Consider the following 22,611-nt stretch of genomic DNA (forward strand, 5'->3'; position numbering starts at 1 on the left):
CCGAAGCAGTGTCTGCCGGGCTCATTTCGCCGCTTCTCCACCCGGCTGGTCTTTTTGGATCTCACTGCAATGGCGGAACAGCAGCAGCAGTTCTACCTCTTGCTGGGCAACCTGATGAGCCCTGACAACAACGTCAGGAAGCAAGCAGAGGTGAGAGAACGAAACGGAGCCGATTTTGTGGGTGACATGTACGGCTGTGGTAGAAAACAGTGCGATCGGGGTTAGCAAAGGCTAGCCGCCTAGCTGCCCAGTCTGGCCGCGCGCGCAGGAAGCTTTCACGTCAGGCTCGGTAGCCCACGTGCAATGTGAAGCCGACACCGAGTTACTAGTCAGCTAAGGCTAACTACCTCCACCATGTTGCGTAGTTATGTGAACATAATGTAGATCACACCGATAGGAGCCCAGTCGTGACTCCGTGGGGTTGTGCGTGTTTGTGTCACACTCAGTCGGGCTGATTGAAAGCGAAATGTTCCGTTTGTTGGGTACCAATCCCAAATTCTCCAGCTGACAGTGAAGCTAACCTTCTAGCTGGTGGAGTACAGGAAGTAGCATGAGGCTAAGGAGCCTATACAGTGTTGCTAGTTTCATTAGCTAGTAGGCTAGCGCTAACAGGGTGTTCCTTATACATACGAGAAGGAATTCAGAGATTAAATACCGATATATATGTCACGTTATTGACGTAACGGTTAACAAACAGTTGGTTACGTTACAGGTGAAGTTCATTCAGATAGGAAGACACGTTAGCAGTGCTTGAGCAATGGCCTTCAGTCATTTTATCCGAAAGTCTGTTAAACACAACTGTTTAAAATGTGATGTTGTCCTCCTCGTTTGGTTTAACGTTACACACGAAGCAAATTATCTCAGTTTCAGTCACGTCACCATCACAGGCTCGTCCCGGTTCATCCCCTCACACTGGATTAGTTCCTCCAGGGGATTTGTTTGGGCTGAGTCTAGCTGGCCTGTTCACTTTTACTCCCACCACGATTAGCCTCTTGTCGCAACGCATTGTTACCACAGTTTACCTCTTCAGCACCAGACTTTTGGATGGGGTGGTTAATCTTATCACACTGCCCCCCCCTTTCACTGGCCGTCAGCGGTTTTCTTTATAAATCACAGACTGTCCGCCGCGATACTAAGCTCATTGGATTTCATCCTGTATAGAAACTCTCCCTTTCTGTCTTACACGCACAATGGGAATTGATCCATCTGTAGAGGAGTTTAAACCCATATATTAACAGCTACAGACCACAGCTACTAAACATTTGTAGGTGTCCCCAGTTCACCCCATTCAGACATGATGAGAGGGATGGCAAGATATGAAGGACAATATTGTTGCGTTCTTAAAGTTGTGAGATAACAGTCATCTTGAGGTTGTGTGGCTTTTGATTAGTATATTTATAGATGATGGCACTTTGTCCTTTTTTAGACTGGCTAATTAAAGGGACAGTTCAGTTTTTGGGGTAATGGGGTAATATCCATAGATAATATATTACAAACAGTAGATGGCAGTCAACATGCCCACAATTTGGAGAAGCAGGCTGGAGTCTGACACAGAAGTTAAGCAATGTACTGCAGTGGATGGGGGCCAGCAACAAAACATAGCCACCCAAAAAGTCAATATTAGTGTATGCTGTATTGCGAGTATTGTCACCACATTTCATCAATGTCACACAGTGATTTCCAGCTGGAAAATGTAGCTGTTACATTACTCGCTTCACAGCCAGACTCCATTGGAAAAAAACAGTGATTTAACATCGCTGAACACAGGCACTGCTGGTCTGCTGCTGCCTCAATCCCTTAGTTTATTTAGGTTATTGTGTGACTTTGGCAAACTGGGGTCATGCTGAATGACATCTACTGTGCAACCCACTTCAAATAATCCTAACTGTTCGTTTAATGATTGATAAAAGCATTTGAATGTCATTTGATGTCAGGCAGATGAAGGAAATAACTTAATTATAAGTCAGACGTTGCCTTCGTTTACAGTTTCCATTAAAATGTCCCAGGTCAGCAATCAGGTTTCTCTGCCACCATACTGTTGCCACACTGATGCTCCTCCCTGTCCTGTCTTTGTCATGCAAGTGTGTACTCTTTTAAAAACACAAATGGAGGAAACAAAGTTCTTTGTTTACCATTAGCTCTATTGCACATGATCATCTGTGATTATATCCTTGGAGCACACACCCAAGGTTGCACTGCATCCCTACATAGCATCGTGTGTTTGCATTTCTTTGGTGGCTTTAATGAAGCAGCTGAAGACCAAAGCAAATGAATCAGAACTGCAAGCCTTATTTATGTTATATTCCCCCCTCTGAGAGATTCACGTCCCATGATATTGAATATTTGAAGCGTCCAAACTGCTATAATCACTTTGTGGCTGCTTCTTTTCGTCAGTTCTTGCTTTGCTATATTTTAACTGATCCTCTGATGGGGAAATGTCCAAATCTAGATGAAGTGAAGTTTTTAATCAAATAAGGAGTTGGCAGTCAGACGCAAACTTGGATGATTAATCAACACTGTAGAGCTGCTTCACAAAGTCTTCCGGTGTCCTGTGGAAAACTTTAATGTGAAGCAGCCTCATGGTATTTGTGATGAGTTCACTCAGCAATGAACGTCAGCTGGAATGGAAAGTAAACCACAAACCATTGATTCCCACATAAATTGCTTGTTCTTATCTATGAATTTAAAGTTCTATTCTGTTGTCATTATGATACACAGCTCGTAAGTGTACGTGTGTCCCGCTGAGAATAATTTCTTGCCTACCAGAGAAACCGATTATAGTGCAAGTGTGAGGCTTATTTTACAGTCATTAACATCCAGGGAATAAAACCAGCTTTTTAATAGCCACGCCCATGTTTTAATTCATCCATAAAGACTGATGAAACTGTGAACCAACCCCAGCATCTGTTGCAGTGTGGCAAAATGGCGCTTCTGTGACTGTGACAACGTGAACATGACACTCTCACTGGTGCAAATTCATTTTTCACGGGGCTAAAGTCATGCATCTGCAGTGCTTACATCTGTAAGGCATGACTCACCCACACCACTGTCCATTCATTTTCCTTGCAGGAGACCTATGACACCATCCTGGGCCAGAACAAGATCACATTCTTGCTGCAGGCTATCAGAGATGCATCTGCTGCAGAGGAGGTTTGTACACGTAACACTTGACATATCTGTGGCTCCTCAGTTTGTTTGTTTTCACGTGTTTAAGCTTTGATGGACTGTGTGCCTCGCTTAAAGCTTGACTTTAAACAGACACCTGCTAGCCAATTAGAAACGAGTATTATCACCAGGCTTGGTATGAACTTTTGTCATGTCGGGAAGGAAGAAGGGTCAGAAGCATTCATGCTGTCAGTGTTGAAGAATAGTGCAGAGGCCATGTGATGTAGCATCCTGTCCGCATTACTGTAATATCTCTGCTTTGAAAAGGTGCCACACTGACGGCATTTTAGGAATGCGGTCCGGCCATCACACGTGGTCCCTCGCTACGGCCCGACACCAAGGCTCATTATGAGTCACGGTTTTGGCATTTAGGCAGTTTACTCTGAGTCCAGCAGCTGCTTGGTCCCTCATGCTTCCTCTCCTTTTCTTTACCTCAAGGCTGATATTTTTAGAGCCTTGAAATGGGAGCAGGCAGAGAGGTGCTTGGCCCAGGGAGAGTGACTTTGCTTTTTGAGATGCGGCTGGTTTTGTCTGTGTGGTTAAATTATTTTTTTTAGAGTGACCATTGACTATAAACATTTCATTACATGTTTAGCAGCTGCGATCAAACTGTCTGTCCAGTGACACTTAATGATATCATTGTGTTTTATTAAAGGAAAGCTGTAATAAAATGGGGTTAAAATCATATTGGGATCAAATAAATACTAGAAAAGCCGCTCTGCCTGACCAAACCAGAAACTAACAATCTGTTAAGTCATGGTGTCACTGTGGGGCTGTGGAAAGAAGCATTGCATAATGCTGAAACCAAATATTCTGTCCACTCAGGTCAAACAGATGGCGGCGGTGCTGCTGCGGCGGCTGCTGTCATCGTCCTTCGAGGAGATCTACCCGGGCCTGACCCTGGAGATGCAGACGGCCATCAAGACAGAGCTGCTGACCAGCATCCAGCAGGAGACCTCACCAAACATCCGCAAGAAGGTCTGCGACATTGCGGCAGAGCTCACCCGCAACCTCATCGGTAATGCCCCTCTTCTCCTTTATGTACTGGTCTTGTGTGGACGATTTTAGCCATCATCACTGCTCATCCTCTCACTTTGTCTTTGATCCAGATGACGATGGGAATAACCAGTGGCCTGAGGTGCTCAAGTTTCTCTTTGACTCTGTCAATTCGGACAATGTTAACCTGCGAGAATCTGCTCTGCACATATTCTGGTGAGCTCCTGTTTGCTTTATCGCAAATCTTTTATTCAGGCCATATAGTTACACGATTAAGTCAAACTGTTTGTATGTTTAAACTGAAGTGCTGCTGGCTGACAGTTTTGTGTCCTGACCTGTTTAGGAACTTCCCAGGAATCTTCGGCAACCAGCAGCAGCACTATATGGAGGTTATCAAACGCATGCTTGTTCAGTGCATGCAGGACCAGGCAAACCCACAGGTACAGTCTCACAAGAGCGGATTTGGGGTAGTTAGATTCCTGGTTTATATTCCTGTGCATTAATTTGTTTTCCACTTATCCTTCAGATTCGTACCCTGGCTGCTCGGGCTGCAGCATCCTTTGTCCTGTCAAACGAAAGCAACACAGCACTGCTGAAGCACTTTGCCGACCTGCTGCCAGGCATCCTGCAGGTACGACACCACAGCGACCTCTCAATTAGTTACTGATGCTATCTGAGTTTTCCCACAAGTTTATCGTCCAGAGCAGTGTTTTGTGTTGTGTGTTTTGCACTGGCAGTAAAGGCTTTTAAGCAGTCTGTAAAGTTTTCTACACGAGCCTCTTGAGACCGAATAATGCAAGCTAAATGTTACATGCCCTGTAGTTTGATATGTATGCATTCGCTAATGTTAATTTGGATCATACAGTAAAAAGTCCAGGTGAAAATGACACCCCGTTTGACTTCTAGAGCGGCTTGTTGCTCTCTATATTGTTTGCATAATTGTATAAAGTCATTATGTGGAAAGTAAATAAGGAAATTCATCTGCAAATCGTAAATGGAGCTTCAAAGTAAGAGCTGCAATGCTTGTTTGCCGTTACTGAGAGGCGTAGCAAGGCTTCTAATTCCTACTCATGCTACAGTATGTAGAGATGACACTGCTTGCATTGAGGAAAGAGCAGCTAAGCTCTGTTGCAACAGTGTTTCGTGAGTATTTTCTTGTTTGTGACTCATGATGGTAGGTGGAGGTTAAGCCATCAGATTGCGGTGCTGGTGTAAATTCAGCAGCAGCAGCATGCCCCTGTCGAATGAATGCATTTGCAACACTAACCCCAGCGCCTGTTGTTTCTAATCAGGCGGTGAACGAGTCGTGCTACCAGGGAGATGACTCCGTGCTCAAGTCCTTGGTGGAAATTGCAGACACAGCACCCAAATACCTGAGACCCAACCTGGAGGCCACCCTGCAGCTCTGTCTGAAGGTGAGAGATATTATGTAATATAGGAACGTTTGTTTTTGCATGGAAACTTAATTTAAGGGTTTGTTTGGCTGTCAGCTCTGTGACCGACATGTTGCCTTGTCTCTTCAGCTGTGTGCCGACACCAACCTGACAAACATGCAGAGGCAGTTGGCGCTGGAGGTTATTGTCACCTTATCTGAGACCGCAGCAGCCATGCTGAGGAAACACACAGCCATTGTGGCTCAGAGTGGTGAGAGTCTGGATCCCTTAAATGACTTTCGGTCACCCAAAGAAGTTGTATAGAAGAGTTGTAATACTTGCGCTTTGTGTCATCAGTGCCCCAGATGCTGGCTATGATGGTGGACCTCGAGGACGATGACGAGTGGGCCATGGCCGATGAGCTGGAGGATGATGACTTTGACAGGTAAGACACAAATCCACAGTTTATATAGTGTATCTGCAAAGTGCTCAGAGGTTTCAGAAAGTGATTGTACACTTGTGTTGTGTGATTTTCTTGTCACTCACCAGTAACGCTGTGGCTGGTGAGAGCGCCCTTGACAGAATTGCCTGCGGTCTGGGAGGGAAGATAATTTTGCCCATGATCAAACAGCACATCATGCAGATGCTGCAGAACCGTAAGTTAACCCGCTGTTAATGGAATATATTTAGTCACACGTGTAAAACATGAACATGAGATCAACCTACTGTGTTTGTCACCAGCTGACTGGAAGTACCGCCACGCCGGGCTGATGGCGCTGTCAGCCATCGGTGAGGGCTGCCACCAGCAGATGGAGGCCATCCTCCAAGAGATCGTCAGCTTCGTCCTCCTCTTCTGCTCCGATCCTGTAAGAGACGACTTGATTTACTTATTTAGTCACTCATATCACAGGACTTGTGTTCAAAGTTCTTGTATCATGGTAGTAAGTTTGGCTTCCTTTTCCCTCCTCAGCACCCAAGGGTACGCTATGCTGCCTGCAACGCTATTGGACAAATGGCCACAGACTTTGCACCAACCTTCCAGAAGAAATTCCACGACAAGGTAACCAATGCATCCGTTTAATTTAATGCCATAAATTAGAGGGGAAGTATGATGCAGGAGGAGACTCTGACCCTGCGTCCTCCTCCCTTCCAGGTGATCTCAGCCCTGCTTCAGACCATGGAGGACCAGAGTAACCCTCGGGTGCAGGCGCACGCTGCCGCCGCCCTCATCAACTTTACAGAGGACTGTCCCAAAACACTGCTGATCCCTTACCTGGACAGCTTGGTGCAGCACCTTCACGTCATCATGGTAGCCAAGCTGCAAGAGGTACAAATAATCCATACATTTGATTTGGTAAATTAAAAGGAACATTTATTTTCTGTTTATTGCTGTCAGTATTCTCAAGTGCGTCCTCCTCTCTCTTCCCAGTTGATCCAGAAGGGTACCAAACTGGTCCTGGAGCAGGTGGTGACGTCCATCGCCTCGGTGGCCGACACAGCCGAGGAGAAGTTTGTGCCATACTATGACCTGTTCATGCCCTCCCTCAAACACATCGTGGAGAACGCCGTGCAGAAGGAGCTCCGGCTGCTTCGCGGCAAGACCATCGAGTGCATCAGCCTCATCGGTCTGGCTGTCGGCAAGGAGAAGGTATGCCTGCACTGGATGTGAAACTCTCCACAGAAATCTTAAATTAAGGTGGCTGCCATCTTCACATATGTCCTCTTTTTGTTCTGTTGCTAGTTCATGCCAGATGCCTCCGCCGTCATGCAGCTGCTCCTCAAAACCCAGACAGACTTCAATGACCTGGAGGATGACGATCCTCAGGTGGGGACATAACTTTTAACCATCCATTTCTTTTTGACCATTGGAATATGGTGAACCTGTCGTCACGTTTTTGTTGCTTGTGGTTTAGATCTCGTACATGATCTCAGCCTGGGCCAGGATGTGTAAGATCCTGGGCAAGGAGTTTCAGCAGTACCTGCCTGTGGTGATGGGGCCCCTGATGAAGACGGCCTCCATCAAGCCTGAGGTGGCCCTGCTCGACAGTAAGTAACACAGCAGTTGTTTTTAACTAATAGACTTTTGGAAAATGCAGTATCTGAATATGTTCGTCTCTGCCTTGTAGCCCAGGACATGGAGAACATATCAGAGGATGACGGCTGGGAGTTTGTCAACCTGGGAGACCAGCAGAGTTTTGGCATCAAGACGGCCGGCCTGGAGGAGAAAGCCACTGCCTGCCAGATGCTGGTGAGTAGTTCAGTCCACTACAGCAGGAGAGCTCTGAGACGCATGAGTGTTATGCCAGACTGTCAGGATCCTGAGGGGGGTCGAAGGCAGATTTGGAATAGAACCAGATGTTACTGAGGTCATTGCTCGTGTTTCAGCCCTCTGTGTTGTGTTCCAGGTGTGCTATGCCAAAGAGCTGAAGGAGGGCTTTGTGGAGTACACGGAGCAGGTGGTGAAGCTGATGGTTCCTCTGCTCAAGTTTTACTTCCATGATGATATCCTTTTGTTCTGGACTTTTAAACCTTTTTAACTACAAATGCTAATATTTATAAAAGAATATGGGATTTGATGATGCCGTTTCCTTAACTGTCTCACGTGTGCGGGTGGCTGCAGCCGAGTCCATGCCCCTGCTGCTGGAGTGCGCACGGGTGCGAGGACCAGAGTACCTTACCCAGATGTGGCACTTTATGTGCGACGCTCTCATCAAGGCCATCGGCACCGAGCCAGACTCTGATGTCCTGTCAGAGATCATGCACTCTTTTGCAAAGGTAACTTTCCTGAAGTTTTCCATTTGAATATATTAAGGAATGTGGTGCAGTTTCTGACCTGACTGAGGGTGTGGGGTTTTTTTTATTCAAAGTGCATTGAGTTGATGGGAGACGGCTGTCTGAACAACGAGCATTTTGAGGAGCTGGGCGGCATCTTGAAAGGAAAACTGGAGGAGCACTTTAAGAACCAGGAGCTCAGACAGGGTGCGTCTTCATCACAGCCGTAGAGCTGAATTTTTACATTTATCCCTGAAACAAAACTCATATGAGAAGTGTGTTTATACCCAGTCCTCACAGAACACTTGTTTGTCCTTCACAGCCAAGAGACAGGATGAAGACTATGATGAGCAGGTGGAAGAATCATTACAAGACGAGGTAAAGGAACTGTTATGAAAACCTTTTGTCCGATAACTGTTCCATCTGAAACAATGGTGAGCCATCAGTTTTCCCTTGTCTTTTTTTTTTTTTTTTTTTTGCTATTCCAGGATGAGAACGACGTGTACATCCTGACCAAAGTGTCCGACATCCTGCACTCAGTGTTCAGCAGTTACAAAGAGAAGGTGCTGCCTTGGTTTGAGCAGCTGCTGCAGCTCATCGTCCAGCTAATAGTGAGTACTTCCTGTTTTCAGATTGGCAATGAATGAATGAATCAATATATCTGTCTGCAGTGATGTTGTGTGCATTAGTATTTGTTCTCTGTATCTTCACTTCAAGTCCAGAAATTGAAATTGTTCTTCTTCATGTCTTTAGTGTCCCAACAGGCCGTGGGCGGACAGACAGTGGGGTCTGTGCATCTTTGACGACGTGGTAGAGCACTGCAGCCCCGCCTCCTTCAAATACGCCGAGTATTTCCTGCGGCCGATGTTGCAGTCACTGTGCGACACGAGCCCAGAGGTTCGGCAGGCAGCCGCCTACGGTGTCGGTGTCATGGCTCAGTATGGAGGAGAGAATTACCGCCCATTCTGTACAGGTATGTCCTGCTGCTTGTCTTCACCTGCAGTGTTGTTGGCAGTTTATTGCTTTTCGATAACTCTGCGTCTTTGTGTCTGTTTGATCCAGAGGCCATCCCCCTGCTGGTCCGGGTCATCCAGGCAGCTGACTCTCGCTCAAAGGAGAACGTCAACGCTACAGAGAACTGCATCTCTGCTGTAGGAAAAGTCATGAGGTTTCGGCCGGAGTGCGTAAACGTTAATGAGATCCTCCCCCACTGGCTCGGCTGGCTACCGCTCAACGAGGACAAAGAGGAGGCCGTGCACACATTCGACTTCCTGTGTGACCTCATTGAAAGGTAGAGCCATGGAAATACCTTTTTGTTATTAGTTTTAAATCTGGGGATGTTCAAACTTGCAATTTTTCCTTTCCGTCGTCTCTCCACAGCAACAACCCCATCGTCCTCGGACCAGACAACGCCAACCTTCCCAAAATTTTCCTCATCATCGCAGACGGAGTTGCGAACGAATCGGTTAAGAGTGAAGACGCATGCAGCAAACGGCTGGCAAATGTCATCCGTCAAGTACAGGTGAGCGTCTAGCCGCAAGGTTTTATTTCGTCTTTTGATTTCCTTGTCGCCCTTTTTACATAGAAATTGTGTGATAGGGCCCCTATGAAGTCCCTTCATTACGCCGCCTTTGCTTTTTTAACACATATCCAAACCCAATGTGTGATTTTTAGATAGCGTGCTGACGTCCCGTAAGCAAAATAAGCATGTGTGACATAACATAGACGTTGACAGCACTTCCTGAACAGTAACAATGGCATAACATGGAAATAACAATCACTTACCGTCCCTGTTATATGGTGGTAGATCTGGTCCTCAGCTCTGATGGTAGGGAGCTCCTGGGCCTCATTGTGTCCCCAGTATGTGGACATTTTCAGCTGCTGTTCTTCAAGTTAGCTGCTAAGGTCACACCCGTCCCATCCTGCCAGCTGTCCCTTTTACACAGACATCAATATGGCGCTGGCTGCTGCAGGCTCTAAGGCGAGACAACCTTGTCCCCAGTTCCAAAGAATAACGGTGCGACATTCCCATCGAAATCTTTAAAACCCTATACTGTCTTCACATTTTAATCGCACTGAGGGGTTTGTAAAATGGAACTATCTCAAATTAATAACCATATTCCTACCTCTGCACAGGACCACATATGAATTTACTACTTACGTTTATACTTACTAGCAATGCTTGAATTTAAAAAATGTTTTGTCTTAAATGTGGTTAAAAATGATCTGGTCTTAAAATGCCTTCAATGGAAATGTATGAAGCTGACCCTTGTGTTGTGTCATCCAGGTGTCAGCAGGGTTATGGACACAGTGTGTATCGACACTGAACGAGACACAGCAGAAAGCCATACAGGACCTACTGAATACCGCCTGAGCCTGAACCCCCGGTCACCTCCCCGCTCTCTACAAAGCCCATGAAGAAAAGTTGAGCTCTTGGACCTCCTCCATACACTCCCTCTTCTTTCTCCTGCTCTGATCTGTAGTGTGTAAGGACGCCAGCCTTCGCAACCCCATCACCACCCCGACCCCACTATTATATAACCCCGCCCACATTCAGCCGACTGGGGGAGCAGGTTGGATATTTATGACAATGGAGGACATTGGCCATCCACCTCAAAGACTTTCACCCTGTATCCGAGGAAGTGGGAATCAGAGTAAAGTGTCCCCATCTTATCGGTCTTCTATCTGGACATTTTGTTTCCAACCATTCCCTGATGTTTGACTTTGTCTAGCCGTGCCCAGAGGGACTCATTCTCCACGTCGCCCAACGCAAACTCATTGGACAGTCTCAGAGGGGGCCACAGTGGGGGGAAATGGGGACAGGACATTCTCGTGGACTGAGCAATTGAATGAGGTGGAAATGCACACTGGGCGATCACTGCCTGTCTCCTGTGAATTGATTTTTCTTTTTTTTTCTTTTTTTTTTTTTTTTGTATTTTTATTTTGTTTATTTTCTCGTTCCGTGTTCCCGGCATTACCTGGGGGGAAATAGCCTCTGTGTGCCACAACTCAGAGGGGATGTTTCAAAACGTAACGGCATGTTAAGTGGCTAACTCTAGAAAACATAAATAGTTAGAAAATTACGTCATCGTTGTCTGGGAGACTTGATTTAAGCAGCTTTCTTCCATAGCCTTCCAGATAGCTGTTCACATGATGAGTCTGAAGATGAAATGTTTGCTTAACGGTTCTCAGCCCTTTAGGTAGCAGTGTCAGAGTAAGGGGCTCTCGGAAACAGGAGCAATAACCTGTAGTTGGTCACAGCCAGATGGTGTGTGTGGCAAGTCGAAAGAACATGAATTGTAGAGTATTTGTAAACTGCGTGCTACCATTCTCTTAACTTTATGGTTTTGACCCTTTGCAGCCCTGCAGGTATGTGATGGAAAATACCAACAATAAAATTCCATTTGAGAATTCTGACACATTCTTTCCTTTGATTCATTTACCTTTCTGAAGGAATAGTTTAAAGTACACTTAAATGACGGATGTGGTTAATTCAAAATCTAAACTAGAATCACCACCTGTGGTTGTTTGCCTCTGCTAACCAGTCAAGTTGCAGTTTATGTCCATGTCTGTCCAGACTCGTATGTAGTGAAGACTTTGAAGGAATTCAGTTAAAGCTATCAGGTGTATTTTTGCCGAAATGTACGTTTTTATGCCTCTACATCTGTTCATCCCATTCTCGTGAACAGTTCTCAACAACACAGGAAATGTCTTCAAATTTACCACAAATGTCCACTTGGAGCATTTGAGATGTGTGGTCGAAGGTGAACTTCAGAATTCCTACACAAATGATGAGAAAATGTACATTTGGCACAAATGTTCACTTCGATCAAGAATGAATTTATTAGACGTTAGTGGTCAAAGGTCACTGTGACCTCACGAAATACATTTTTGGCTTTAGAATTCATATGCTCATTATGGCAGTCTTACACAAATGTCTTACAGGATAAAATAATAAAGTAATGACATTTTGTATCCAAAAGGTCAAAGTTCAACTTGACTGTGACATCACACTGTTCTGCAACACTTAATTGGTGACATTAATCTTGGGTGTCCAATTTGAAACTGCTGATTGTGTAGATCTTCTGTGCTGCTGCATGTTTTCAGGCATGGATATAAACAATAACTGCAACATCACGGGTTCATGGAAGCATACATACAACCACAGGGCGATCTTTCTAGTTTTACTATTGACATGTATGATTCCAGTGACGAATTTCCAGTGAGAAACATGTCTTGACTTGGACACAGTTTTTCCAGAGGAGGACCGATGACTGATAGAGCTTATAGGGTTAAGCTGAGAACTCCGATGAAACGAACTTTTTAGTATCGTATGAGTAAAACGTGTCCATATAGGTACTTGTGATGGAGAGTCTTGATTTGGGTAGCTGTGTTCAGTCTATTACTCTTGAGATTAAAAATGATCTGAAGCTCAATTCAGATTTTTTTTTTCTAATTATTTTTTGAGATCAGTAATAAGTATAGCACCTTCTGATCAACCTATATCAATTTCAGGCTTAAAATAACTTCTGGTTAAATCCCACCCACTTCAGCTAAAACAGTGGCCATTCGGAGTACATATACAGACACAGATACAGCTAAGAGTGTACTTGCTCATCCCTAAAAGCTTGTCACATAGTTCAGCAACAATCAACTGAAGCTCGATATCAGCAAATCAGTGATCCTGTGATGGACTTCTGAGGAAAGGACTCAAACTTGTAGCTGTGACAGTTGACTATGCTTCACCAGTTCAGTATCTGACCGAATGTCTCCATTGTTCCTGAGTTACAGCGTTTAATGATGGCCAGAAAAGTTTCTGCAAAACATGTCACAGTGAAGTCGACCTTTGACCTTTTGGATATAAAAAGTCTTCATTTTATCCTCATTTCACATGTGTGAAATGTTGCCATTATTTACAAATGAATTCTCAAGTTATGGCAAAAAACATGTTATGTGAGGTCACAGTGACCTTTGACCCCCAAATTCTAATAAATTTATTTTCGAGTCCAAGTGGACCTTTATGCCAACTTTTAAAAATTCCCTCAAAGAAATTCCCTTAAGGTGTTCCTGAGATATCACATTCACAAGAATAAGACAAATGGGGTCACAAAGGCCTTGACCTTTGACCACCAAAATCCAATGAGTTTGTCATTGAGTCCAAAGTTGAAAAAAAAAAAATCCCTCAAGCTGTTGAGATATTGCGTTCACAAGAATGAGACTGATGAGGTCACAGTCTAATGAGCTCATTGTTGAGTCAAAGTGAACGTTTGTGCCAAATTTAAAGAAAACCCTCAAGGTATTCTTGAGATATCACTGTCACAATAATGATAGATGATGTCACACAGACCGTGACCTCATCTATCATTATTGTGACAGATGCATGAAGTTGTTCTTGAGGTATTGCGTTCACAAGAATGAGATGGATGTAAGGTCACACCAACCTTGACTTTGGACCTTTGACCACCAAAATCTAATCAATTCATCACTAAGTCCAAGTGAACATCTGTGCCACACTGAAGAAATTCCCTCAAGGTGTTCTTGAGATATCACGTTCACAAGAATGAAACGGACAAGGTCACAGTAAGCTTGACCTTTCACCTATGACCACCAAAAACTAATCAGTTCATCGCTGTGTCTAGTTTGTGCCAAATTTGAAGAAATTCCCTCAAGACATTTGAGATATCGCGCTCACAAGGACAGGGCATACGTACGTTTGTATGTATGGATGGACAACCCGAAAACATAATGCCTCCGGTCACAGCTATTGCGGGTGTGGAGGCATAAAGATTAATACGGAGAAATTATAGCTGAAATGTAAATAAAAATAATGAAATTCATCTCTCATTATTTCAATTTATAAATGTGCTTTTGACTAACATTATGACACCGCTGTGAAGACACCATCAGTGAAACTGGCAACCAACCTCCACCAGCAGTGCTTCAGTGTGTAGGGTTCGTCTCCTTATATTTTACATCCACCATCCATGTGCAGCTACCTCTATAAAACTGTCTACACCTGGTCTGACGCTGTACACATGAAGCTCTTTACCTGTTTGTTTGGCCCCAGGCACTTGACAGACATCGGTTGTTTCAACAGAGCAGCCATGCTTTATTAGGACATCTAGACCAACAGCAAAGAAAAGTTTAAATTAAAGCTTTCAACCAAACTCGAACAGTCATGGATGGTGACCCCGGCCCCTTCTGTGGACAGCTGGAAATGTTTATCCGACCTTTACAAACCCCCCAAAATATACATATGCATGTTGTTCAGCCTATAGTAAATACGCTCAGGTGCCGGTCTGTTAGGTAGCTATAACTAATGCAGTCTAATACTATAAACTGGCATCAGAGTGTAGTTCCACAAGTTGATTCAGCATGGAGAAATGTGCTTTCTGTACATACAAGAAGAGAATTTAAATCACGGTAGATTCCATTGGGGCCCGTTTGCAAACATTGAAGTTGGCAGTTTATATACCCAGACCAGCTGGGAACACCTGGCTAGGTTAAATGAATGACAGGCTTTTCACTTCCAAGATGCCTCTGAGCAACTCTCAACTGCTACTTGTCGATGTTGAGAACGTAAAGCAGGGCATTTCTTGAACACAACACGTCTTGTTTGCAAAGGACTAGCATCCGCTGTGAGGCTAAGTGCAGTTTATTTGACTAGCTTTTCAAGATTTGAAGAACCTTCACTGATCTTTCACCTCCGATATGATCAGACAGGCCATCATGTCGAGGAAACTTTCAGTAGTGTTCAGCAGGGAGGGAGGGTGGATCATTTATAGTGAGCTACGGTTTACAAAAAGTGCAGGTAGTATGTCCTTGAATTGCATGGCTGTCTAAAGTGACAGAATTGATTGAAATCCTGATTAAACACTGACGACTAGAGCAGATTTGCGCCACATAGAAAATAATAGTTAAATTAACACTACCAGACCAGAGAGGGGTGTATGTCAGTGTCAGAGATAATACAGTATTTACAGTGATCTGTACAAGCTGGTAAGCGAGGTGAACGTGCCTGACAGGGAGGTAAGGGAGGGTGATATCAGAGATGAGGAGCTTCACATTGAAATATGGTGATTTAGTCTGATTCTCACAGAACAAACGATTACAGAGCCTTCAGTCTGCGTCTTCCTTTCATTCCTTTTTTTTCAGTGTCATTTGCCACCATCCATTAAGTCTTTTCTCACATGTAGTACTCCTTTCTTCACTCCTCCCCTATTGGAGCATGTCCACAAAAGCGTCAAACTCATCGATGTTTTTCTCATAAACGGCCAGTTTCTCCGGCAGCGAGTCCTGCAGACACAGAACGCAAATCGCTGTTACAACTCACATGCATTCAGTTTTGCTCTACACGTTGAGGCTTTAAAAACGACTTATCATCAGATTAAAAACAAGAGGGGTGTTACCAGGTCATCGGCCATCGACTGGGAGCTGATGTGTAGTGAGAGGCTGGCCAGTTGAGGAGGGTTTTGAAACTCTCTGTAGAAAGTGCCCAGATCCATCGGCAACAAGTCGTCTTTAGAGAAGGCTGGACGCTGCACACAGAGACAGTTACATTTATTTTACCATTAAAAAATCTTACACACTGTTCCTTTAATTCATGAGCTTCTGATATGCCAGTGGAGGGATTTTGTTGTCGTAGCTAACCGTTTCCCTTGCTTCCAGTCTTTATGCGAAGCTAAGCTATGCTAACCGACTGCTCTTTACAGCTTTATGTTTAGCATACAGAGAGGGGTATCAACCTTCTCATGTTCTGGGCAAATGTCTCAACGTGACTGGAGTAATTTCCTCCAAACACCTCATCATCATCACACTAACTGGTTTTACACTGGCAAAAAGAATCAGGGCACTGTTCAGACTATAAACTTCTCAACACTTTCAGGCAGCAGTTCATTTCAGCCCCATGATGCATATTTCAGCACTTGAGTACAGTGACGTATTGTGCTAATACATATATTTATGCCTATGGCGGAAAGTCCAAGCTGTAAGGAGCGGACAGAAGAAAACAGAGCAATAAATACGTACAAAGTCGACCATGACAAAGTCGTCCTGCTGCCCCGATCCCTCTGAGCCCTGAGAATGGAGGCTGGCCTGCAGAGGCGACGGGCAAGGAGGAGAGTCTGGAGGCTGCACCTAAACACACACACAGAATACCCCAAATGTAGGAAATGTTTGTGTTTATATGATCCATGAAAGACAAGCCAAAGTATCTGCTGTATCACTGTAGTTACCATGGGATCATTCTCCTCTGAGTCTAGGCCTCGTGGAGCAAATTCAGCAAATGGCAGGTCCAAACTGGCTGCTGTTATCTACACACACAAACAACACAGAGCTAAAATCAGTGTACTCCTTAGCATTTACTTTTCTTTCATGACATAAAAAATGTGAGGATAACAGTAAAGTATGAAGTCACAGAATGAACAGTCATATCTGACGTACCTGCGTGTTGGGTTTATTGACAAAGGCTCCGATTTTCCTTGTGAACGCATTGAGAGACTCCACAGGGTCAGAGGGAGAAACGCTCCTCCTCACTTCCTCCCTCCGTCTTTCTCCACTGTGCGACAGGCCGTCATCGTCACCACTGGGAAGAGAGAGTTATTGTTTGGATATTGATTTACAATGTCATGTTTTATGGGGCAGAAAATTGATCGCTTGATTTGAAATTGAGGGAGAACGACGCAGCTTGTTAGTGCAGTCTTTCAGTGATGCCAGGAGAGAATTACCTGCTGCCAGGTGTGTTGGCGGCTTGCTCGACTGTCAGATGAGCGTCGGCTGCATGAGAAGGCTGAGTGGGAACCAACACAACCCCTCCATGTTCCTTCCCAGCATGCAACGCCTAAGACAGAGGATCAAAGCAGTTATAGTGATGGGCAGAAATGTGTGATTTCAAATGACGCATACTGTGGGATATTAATCATATCAAAAACAGATTTGGAATATACATCTGTATGTATCAGTTTATATGCACGTGGAGGTGAGCTGCTTAGTGACAGACTGGTGTATTACCTGGTTTGGATTGGCAGCAGGGTGACAAAGCTCAGCAGCTCCTGCTAGAGCTGGAGGCTGATATGATAACCTGGAAGCATACAGCTACAGAGAGAGAGACAGACAGAAAGAAGAGGGAGTATTGATCACAAAACACTGCAGTGGACACATACACAGATTTGTCACAACGTCACAGTTGTGCTTTTGAGATGGCTCAAAGATGAACAGGTAACTACTGTGGTATATGTTGTGGAGATGATAATGCATCATGACGAAAAAGGTCTACAGTGCATAAAGCAAGTGATGAAACTTTGAACATAGTCAAAAGGGATGATGGTAAAAATGATGCAACTCTGACACCACGGAGCAACACACACTCTGAAACAAATGAGAAGTACAGTGACCAACAGAGTTTTTCAGTGCAGTGTATCACACACAGTCATACTCTCACAGGGGCCAGCATAGACTCACAGTGTGAGTGACAAGTCCGGGAGCCAATGGAAGCGGCAGACTGTCCAGCGGGAGGGGCTTAGACAGTTTAGAGGGCGAAGGGCTCAGTGTACACACACACTGAGATAGTGCCGACACACAGATAAACATACGATATAAAGACAACAGGAACGAAAACAGACAGAGAGAGAGAAGAGAAAGTGAAATAAAAAACAGGCGTGAAAATGGAGAGAAGAAGTCAAAGGATCAAGAAAGAGACAGTTAAGAGGAGCGAGTGAGTGTGTCCTCTCACCTGTGAGGGAGGGGAGGTGGAGAAGGAGGTGGTGCAGACCTCCTGGGAATCCTGAACTCCTGCATATCCGTCCTCCTCATCTGGAGCTCTGAACACACACACACACACACACACACACACACATTATAATTTAGATAATTCAAGTTTTTAAAAACTGCAGCAAGAAGGCAGCAAAGTTATAAACCTCATTCTGGCTGCATTTATTTCCACAGCTTTCTGTCGCTACCTGTAGTTGCAGGGATGTCCCATGTTTGCAGGGCGCTGGCTGCTGCAGGGGGGATCCACAAAGTGATCCACGATGATCCCCATGATTGGAGCTGACCTCTCAAACTGTCTGCAGAAAGACAACATTTCAATAGTTGACTACTTATGCTCATTTTGACTTTAAATAGCAATAATAACTTTCTTTGTAGGAAAACTGTGTTGTTTCATATGTAGTGTGTTAGTTACCTGTTGGACATGAATGCCAGGTTGGTGCGGTAAGCACATGAAAGTGTGACTGTGCCGACAGGGGTGCCAACAACGCCGACACGCACTGTCTGAAAACCTTAAAAACAAACAACAAACTTCAGGATACAAGACTATCAGTTACGGTGAAGCAGTGAATGTGATTAAAATTAATTTATTCCACATGTTAGAGACATTTTCAGTGTACCTTCTCTTTCAATTATCCTAAATATGCTGCATTTGGTCTCATATGTTACAGTAATGTTTGCCCTCAATGAGGAAATACTCTAGAAGGGCATGATTGCAACTTAGTGTTTCCTTTTTTAATGGTGTAACTCACTTTCAAGACTATAAAAACTGTACCATTATTGACAAATTTTGGTTTCTGAGCATCTTTTAATGTGGCAAGCACAAGAGGGCAAAAAAGGCACAATAAACTTAATTTCTCTAAAAATAAAAAATAAAAACTAGAATGTAGTCTTATTTTTAAGTCCTTTTGCACCTTCGACTGTAAGGTTCAAGTACACGACTATGTAAAGCCTTATTTGTGTAATGTCTACAGCAGTGGTCCCCTGCTGGTGGGTCAAGGTCCAAAAGTTGGTCTGAATGGGCTGCAAGTGACTCCTGAATGTGTTATGTTTGCTTTTATTTGGAAGTACAGTGAATTTGCGGCACAGAGCCTTTATTTTGAAGCACTGTTTCCTGCTGCAGAGTGAGTGATGAATGGACAGCTACTGGACATGGACAGCTACTGGACATAGACAGCAAACTAGCTCGACCACATGGCCAAACAGAAGCATGACGTGGAATATATTAAACTATGTGGACTTTGAACTAAATGACTAAAGAGAAATCTGGACCCCGTAGCTGCACCAGCTGGGAGCCACTGGTCTACAGTGCAACACGTAGGCCTGAAGCTGTTAGTCCTGATGCTTGTTATTAGTGATTTACAACATGTCACTGAAGAAGCAGAGTTTACAGTTACCTTCTCCTAATCCACTCAGCTGAACTTCTCCGAAGTAAATCCTAGACATGAGAGAGGCAGAAACAGGTGGCGATGTATGTCATCCATCCATTAAATGTAACAGGAGTCAGATCAAAGTGGGTGTAGCTTGGCAGTTGAACCAGCTGTTTAACAAGGAGACAGGTGGAGTTCACCCACCTGTACAATATGACATAGTCATGTCCCTGCTTTCTGGATAGTTTATAGGCAGGTGTTACTCTGGTGATGGCCAGCAGAGACTTCAGGAGGACAGACAGACGGTTGTAGACTGTGTATGACACCTTGATGTCCTTATCACACCTACAGCAGAGACAGAAATGACATTGACTCATAACAAGTGAGCAGTGTGGTGATAAGTTAATAACAGGGTAAAGTTACCTATATTACAATTAGTCAACCAATCCAACACTGACTTGTCGAACAGCTCAAGATTCCTTTAATCATTTCCTTCAGTGTTTTTATGTAATCTTATTATGTATTGCAATTTCAACAACAGCAGCACAGTCATGGGGGGTCTACAACCTTAGATACAGATCTGTGGTCCTCCAAACTAATCATGTACACACTGTAATTTTTTACAGAGGCAGAGAAACACGTCCAGCACTGACAAACCCATTATTTTAATAAACATTCCTTTCACATTTTGCCATTAAATTCACCCACTTTTCATTCATCTCCAGGCACCAGGTCTCTAACTCCATCGAGTCACCCTGAATGAGACAGAGATAGAAGAAGACAACCGATTATTTGATCAGTTTCAGCTTACATTACAGTCCTTGCACAATTTGAAGGCCTTTGAGTAAAAAGTCACTTTACAGAGTAAGAAAACTGACAGCAGTAGATGATTTGAGTTGGCCACATTGAGGGAGATTTTACCTCTGACGTCTTAAGGGAGATCTCCACACACATGGAGCGTCCGATGCCTGGAAGTTGGCCAGCCAGTGCCTTCTTGGCTTCATGGGTCACCTCTGGGATGTCTTTGATGGCCAAATTAAACTAGAAGAAATAATAATAACAACCAAAATTATGTTAATATACACCTTAATATACACCTTTACAGAAGAGGACCAACTGTCAAAGACAGCTACATACATGTGTATGTGTATGTACAGTAAATGGCAGAAGGTAAAAGAACCACTAAATTATTTTACCCAGTCAGAGCCAGTAGGCGACGAGGACGAGCGAGTGCAGATCTTCTCTCCAAGACGAGCTTGGACAATCACTTGGACCGTCTACAAACAGGACATAAGAAACCTTTACTAGTAAGTAGTGAAGGAGTATCAGCGACAGATAACAGCAACATTTTTTTATGGAAAGACATGTTGCTGTTGAATATGTTTAAATATAATTTTTCAAAACTAGAAGATATAGCTGACACCAAAGCTGATATCAATTCTGATAATCATTCTGAGTCTTAACTGATCCCTGTGGCAAGCAACAGTTTTATTATTGCTGTGAAGGAACACTATAAAAAAGGTATGCGTGTGACTCTTCTTCATAAAATACAGCATGCTTTGGACTGTTTCTTCCTCTCCACAATGACTCCTTGTTGTAAGTTTCCAGCAGCACAGACACATGAGCTTGACCTATTTGTTTCGCAATACCCAACTGTCAGAAAAGCATGCCTTCCTCCATGAAAGGAATTGATAATCTTAGAGGCATACAATTCTAATAGATCGCACAATCTGGAACAAGATCTCAATTCACATCCTTACGTGTGGAGGCAGAAATATCAATAATGTCTCTCAAAACCTGGGCAAATAAAACCCAAACTCTCTGTGCGGATAGATAAACAGAGAAATTGAGAAAATGTTTTAATGAACCAACCATTTAAGAAGGGTGTCAACAAAACAAAGCCACTAGAGTGCACGCCAGGCTTCAAAATATTCCCTCAGAGACCTGCAATCACAGACGCGACATTCATATCCTATGTTGGGAACAGGGGCATTACAATACAGGCTTCTTACCTTTAAAGCAAAGAACTTAATGAACTTGTCCAAGTCTTTTTTATCCTGGGGACTCAGGCCACTGTCCATGTTGTCACGACCCTGCAATCACACAAGATAACTCATTACAGATACTGAAAACAGTGATCATAATCCACTATAACTGTAAGAAAATTATTTTGAAGATAACCAAGATATAGTTGCAGTTATTTCAGTAATTAGGTCATGAATCATAATAAATTTGCCAATGCACCCAAAATTATACTTAACTAATTTTAAATGCAAACTTTAAATAGCTCATGACATGAGATGAACTGCAATATGTATGAATATTTACACAGTACATTCACTCCTCACGTTTCATATACACAAACAGTTCAGTTACCAAAAGCCCAGCCAAGTATGGACCAAAACAAACCATTTTCACCACATATGTAGCACTCTGCTAGCTAACAATTTAATGAATGCTAAAAGGAAGCAATATACAACACAATGAGAATGCTGCCTTCGGTATTTAACCGGAATAACAATGCTGTTTTTAACCCTCCATATAGCATCTGTTTATGTCACCAGATAGCAAGTGAGGCCTCCACGTTGACATGAAACTGTCCGAATATAATTTCGAGGTCATGTTCCACGACGTAACACTGACAACCACTTAAATGGTGCACCACACCACCTGGCAAATTAATAACATAAAATGTCGCCATTTCACTGATACTGTCTTAACGTTTATGTTTCAAAAAGAGGAGGCACAGCCACTAGATTGGTGACTCACTGGGCAACTAGCGTTAGCCTGTGGCTAATGTTAGCTAGCTAGCTAAATACCACGCACTTTAACTTCCCAACAAAACGACAAAACTTACATTAGCTTTCCCCTTAGCAATGTAGCTTCAATTAAGCGTTAACTGATGTAAGAAAGGTGGCACGCAGCGCGGCGCTGAACAAACATTCACACGTCCAATCCAGATGAACACAACGTCAGCAGAGACTGTGCTACTTTTCTGTTTATCTTCTCCATGTCGACGTGTTTGGATAGTAGCACTTTCACAGAGGCACTTTCGTTGATTTTTAAAAAAATATCTGCAAAATATACAGCCAGTAAAACACGAGACACCACGCGTGCTCTATGATACTATTCGCAAAAAAATGCAAGTTTTATTGTATCTTATTTTATTT

At 43.8% G+C, this 22,611-nt stretch overlaps 2 protein-coding genes across 3 annotated transcripts; one reads left to right on the forward strand and one right to left on the reverse strand.

The window, feature by feature from the left end:
• On the forward strand, nt 1-11,723 carry kpnb3 (karyopherin (importin) beta 3). The gene is made up of 26 exons (XM_033623656.2): nt 1-150; nt 3,070-3,150; nt 3,991-4,183; nt 4,275-4,377; nt 4,505-4,601; nt 4,688-4,792; nt 5,454-5,576; nt 5,685-5,805; nt 5,892-5,979; nt 6,084-6,190; nt 6,276-6,400; nt 6,505-6,594; nt 6,688-6,861; nt 6,964-7,182; nt 7,276-7,359; nt 7,448-7,580; nt 7,661-7,782; nt 7,940-8,036; nt 8,137-8,309; nt 8,402-8,513; nt 8,629-8,684; nt 8,795-8,917; nt 9,060-9,279; nt 9,369-9,597; nt 9,687-9,828; nt 10,594-11,723. Exons 1-26 carry the CDS (start codon nt 70-72, stop codon nt 10,678-10,680), a joined length of 3,285 nt encoding a protein of 1,094 aa, XP_033479547.1. The 5' UTR covers nt 1-69; the 3' UTR covers nt 10,681-11,723.
• A 2,671-nt stretch (nt 11,724-14,394) lies between these two features.
• On the reverse strand, nt 14,395-22,460 carry atg13 (ATG13 autophagy related 13 homolog (S. cerevisiae)). Of its 2 annotated transcripts, XM_033625412.2 has the most exons (18): nt 22,299-22,460; nt 21,454-21,534; nt 20,638-20,718; nt 20,363-20,482; nt 20,150-20,196; nt 19,646-19,786; nt 19,469-19,509; nt 18,487-18,583; nt 18,263-18,370; nt 18,037-18,124; nt 17,766-17,864; nt 17,316-17,399; nt 17,033-17,145; nt 16,749-16,890; nt 16,541-16,618; nt 16,335-16,442; nt 15,716-15,844; nt 14,395-15,602 (listed from the first exon to the last, which is right to left on the reverse strand). In XM_033625412.2, the coding sequence occupies exons 2-18, from the start codon at nt 21,520-21,522 to the stop codon at nt 15,525-15,527; spliced, it is 1,623 nt and encodes a 540-aa protein (XP_033481303.2). In that variant the 5' UTR covers nt 21,523-21,534; nt 22,299-22,460; the 3' UTR covers nt 14,395-15,524. The 2 variants fall into 2 exon arrangements, with proteins under 2 accessions (XP_033481303.2, XP_033481304.2); XM_033625413.2 differs by lacking the exon at nt 17,766-17,864 and having other exon boundaries at nt 22,299-22,459.
• Nucleotides 22,461-22,611: the final 151 nt, after the last annotated feature.

Source organism: Epinephelus lanceolatus, chromosome 24, assembly GCF_041903045.1.
Source record: "Epinephelus lanceolatus isolate andai-2023 chromosome 24, ASM4190304v1, whole genome shotgun sequence".
In the NCBI taxonomy this organism is placed as follows: domain Eukaryota; kingdom Metazoa; phylum Chordata; class Actinopteri; order Perciformes; family Serranidae; genus Epinephelus; species Epinephelus lanceolatus.